The sequence below is a fragment of the Mastomys coucha genome, unplaced genomic scaffold (genome assembly GCF_008632895.1).
Source record: "Mastomys coucha isolate ucsf_1 unplaced genomic scaffold, UCSF_Mcou_1 pScaffold22, whole genome shotgun sequence".
Classification (NCBI taxonomy): domain Eukaryota; kingdom Metazoa; phylum Chordata; class Mammalia; order Rodentia; family Muridae; genus Mastomys; species Mastomys coucha.
The window spans coordinates 131426845-131430767 of NW_022196905.1; the positions used below are offsets into that span (position 1 = coordinate 131426845).

General features: G+C 48.9%; 1 protein-coding gene across 9 annotated transcripts in view; it reads right to left on the reverse strand.

Moving 5' to 3' along the window:
* Positions 1 to 3923, reverse strand: part of Zan (zonadhesin) — a 100246-nt gene that overhangs the window by 1139 nt on the left and 95184 nt on the right. For all 9 annotated transcript variants that reach the window (XR_004109638.1, XM_031338346.1, XM_031338351.1 and 6 more), the window contains 3 exons: positions 2871 to 3070; positions 2638 to 2776; positions 1384 to 1524 (listed from right to left, as the gene is read on the reverse strand). Coding sequence is in view for 8 of the 9 variants with exons in the window: in XM_031338346.1 (XP_031194206.1) it covers positions 1384 to 1524; positions 2638 to 2776; positions 2871 to 3070 (480 nt within the window). In the remaining variant the exon portion in view is untranslated. The remainder of the gene's footprint in view (positions 1 to 1383; positions 1525 to 2637; positions 2777 to 2870; positions 3071 to 3923) is intronic.

The window sequence follows — 3923 nt, forward strand, 5'->3', positions numbered from 1 at the left end:
GCCGCCGCCGCCGCCGCCGCCGCCACCACCACCACCCAGCTAAGATCCCAGTTCTTAAATAAGACATCTCAGCATCCACATCCAAGGTTGTCCTCTGGCCTCTACATGCTTACGGTGCCTGTGCATGCATGCTCACACCCCCACAACCCCCATGCACACCAGGGACAGGTGAGAGGGTGGGAGACCGGGGGATACTGGAAGTAGCACTACCGTTTGGAACTTCACTGTCCTAAATCTCTTGGTGTCTAGTCCTTCCTCCAGGAGGCTCAGGGTCTTGAAGGTTTGAACGCTCTCACTCAGTAGTCCTTACTATTTCCAGTCACAGCTTCCACGGGACTTGACAGGGGCTGTCCATGCCACGTGTCATCTGGAGCTCTCCCTACATGCTGTCTTGATCTTGTGAGCAGAGCCTTCCTTACACCTAAGCTGTCCTGGAACTCACTATGTAGCCATTGGACTGGCCTTGGGCTCAGGGTTATTAACCCTCCTGTCTCACTGACTCCTCCCTCTCTCCTCCCTCCCTCTCTCCTTACTTTCACACACACACACACACACCCCTACCACCACCACCACCACCACAAAAGGAGTGCTAGGGTTCAGAGAGAAGATTCCAGATTGTCCCTTTAGGCAATGGGTGAGAGACCATTGAGGATTGCTGTCCTGATGATTCGGGGGACTCACACAGCAACATGATCTCTATTACATTTCCTATGTAATACATTATTATGTAATACATATTTTAGGTGGTTTTAGCTGAGACAAAGTTTCATATAACCCAGCTAGCCTCAGACTCACTATATAGCTGAGGATGACCTTGAACTCCCAATCTTCTTGTCTTCAGCTCCAACACACTAGTATTATAAGGCCTGTGTCACTGTCCCTAAATGTTACACATATATTATATAGTGTAAAATTCATGACCTAATGGGACAGATGCATAGGTTAGAGACCTGAGCTATACTGAGGTTTCACATAGTGGAAGGAAAGAGGTGATTTCGTCGGGCTGTTCTCTGACCTTCACAATAAATAAATAAATAAATCCCTCAATTATGTAAAATATATTATATGGAATATATTATATAACTAATAGTATATGACTCATGTTATCTAAAACATATAGCATAGTAACACAATTTATTTTATACTTTTAACATATATTAGTATAATGCACCCAAAATATTTATATATAACCATAAACTATATGAATATGATATGTAATTATATATTTTATATATCATATATAATGTATATTGTCTGTGATATCTTGTTTATCTAATATCTTGTGATAGATTAATACTGTTGTATATTTTACCTATCAATGTCATGTCTATCACATACCTATGATATATAATAGATATTATGGTATGGGGATGTGGCTGTTACCTAGCTTTTTCCTGGATGTGATATCTTGAGGCTCTGTGCAGAATTCTCCTCCATAACCAAAATCACAGTGGCAGACGAAAGTGGCCCCTTGCTCCTCACACTGGCCATCATTGTGACAGGGGTTCTTCAGACACGGGCTGTCTGCAAGGGCAGAAAGGTGTGAGTGGGTCCCAAAAAGATACTCAGTGCAGGAGACCATGCCTGGCTGTGGGCATGCCCCGGGGGAGAAGGCAGCAGACACGGGAGCCCGGCTGTGGGCAGCAGTCACTGGAGCCCGGCTGTGGTTCACTTGGCAATCTATGCCTGCTACCCTGGGTCTAGAGAGTTTGCTTAACATCCTGGAACCCCCAGTTTCCTTCTGCGTGTGTGCGTGCGTGCGTGCGTGCGTGCGTGTGTGTGTGTGTGTGTGTGTGTGTGTGTGTGTATGTGTGTGTGTGTGTTTGTGCGCGCGCGCGTGTGTATGTGAAGGTCATTCCTCAGTTGCCATCTGCTTTGTCCTTTTTAGAGACAGGGTCTCTCCTAAAGCGGAGCTCACTGATTTGTCTAGGCTGAAAGCCTGGTAAAACCCAGAGATCCATTTTATGTGTATGTGTGAGTGCCTACTGTATGCGTGTGTACCACGTGTGTATCTGGTGCCCCCAGAGGCCAGAACTGGAGTTACAGACAGTTGGTAAGTACCATGTGGGCCGTGGGAACTGAACCTGGGTCCTCTGCAAGAGTAGCAAATGCACTCACTTAAGCACCGAGACATCCCTCAGACCCTTGAGACATCCCTCAGCCATGCTTAGCTTTTTAAACATGTTTTGAGAAAACCCAACTCAGGTCCCCTGTGTTTGTGCAGGAAGCACTTTACAAGCTCTTTCAAGCCTTGGAATCCTCTCCCTTTTGAGAAAGAGAGACAGATGGGGTCTCACTATGCACCCCTGTCTGGCCTGGAACCTTCTATGCAGACCAGACCACACTCACAGAGACCCACCTACCCCGTCTCCTTAGTGCTAGGATTAAAGGCATGCCCACTGCCGTGCTTGGACAGAAGAACCCTATTTCACTGCTCATAAAGTGGAGTGCCATACTTTCCACTAGGTAAGGATTAAAACTGATTCTGGGTCAAGTGCTGCATAGCAGGTAATAAATACTTGATAAGAGAGGGTGAAGGTGCAGACTTCCCAAGGCCAAGCCGGAATCCCACCCAGCAGAGGATAGGGAGAGAGGGAGGGTATCCCTGGTTTAGAGAGCAAAAGGACCCAGGCTCACCCTGGAAGCAGCCTCGAGTAAAGTTGGCCACCACGCAGGACTCCCCAGCTCTGCAGCCATAGGGCTCACACAGCAGGATCCCCTGGCTTGCACAGGTACAGTGCTGGGAGCAGTCGTTAGTTATAAAGCTGTCACCCAGCTGGAAGAGAGGGGGTGAAGACAGGAGCCGGTCTAGATTCACCAGAGATCCCCTTCTCTGTACCTGGGCTCCCAGGCCACTACGCCACCCGGACCTTGTAATAGACGCCATCGGTGGTGCAGCCACAGTGCGTCACTGGGAGGCTCTTCGTGTCACTGTAAATGTAGCCTGGGAGGCTGGCACAGCCTTCTACGCAGGGGCCTTCACAGACCTTGGGGGTCACAAATTTGGCACAGGATGCTGGGCAGGGTGTCATGCAGCGCTGATACACAGTATTGGCAGGACATGTCATGGCTGAGGGGATAGAAGCATAGTTAGGAACTGGCTGGCCTTGGGTCCAAACAGATAGAAGGGCTGGTGGGCAAGAAAAAGAGAGGCAGGTAAGGTCACCCAACGGCGATCCCTGCAGACCGGGAGCCCAGGACAAGCAGACTCTGTCTGAAGAGTTCGTCTGGGACACGATGGAAACAGATGAACATTGGGAGCCTGGGCACAGTGGCTTGTAATTCCAGCACTTAAGAGCTGAGGTGAAAAGATCACCATGAGTTCGAGGCCAGCTCCGGTTACAGAATGAGAGTCTGTCTCCAAAAGCCAAAAACAGGAGCTCAAGAGATGGCTCCGCAGTTGAGAGCTCTTGCAGAGGATCCTGGATCTGCGCCCAGCTCACAGCTCATCTGTAACTCTAGCTCCAGGGGATCTTCTAGCTTCTGTGGGCATCAGGATGCACATGGCACATCAAATGCATGCAGACAACGCCCTCATATGTGTACATCAAATAAAAAAAAAGCAAAATCTTTTTTTTTTTTAAAGCAACCCCAACACATAAACAGGGAGCTGAGAGCTAGCCGAACCAGTGAAAGTACTTCTGCTCAAGCATGGGGACCTGAGTTCGATTCCTAGCCAGGTGTGGTTGCATGTGCTGGTAATCCCAGTTCTGGGGAGGTGGAGACCTGAGGATATTTGGGGTTCAGTAGGCAGCCAGTCTAACCTAATCACTAGGCTCTGGGTCCCAGTGAGAGTCCCTGTCTCAAAAAACCGAGGTGCATTAGTGAGATCCGCTGCTAAAGGTGACCTGAATTGCCGGGCAGTGTTGGCGCACGCCTTTAATCCCAGCACTTGGGAGGCAGAGGCAGGTGGATTTCTGAGT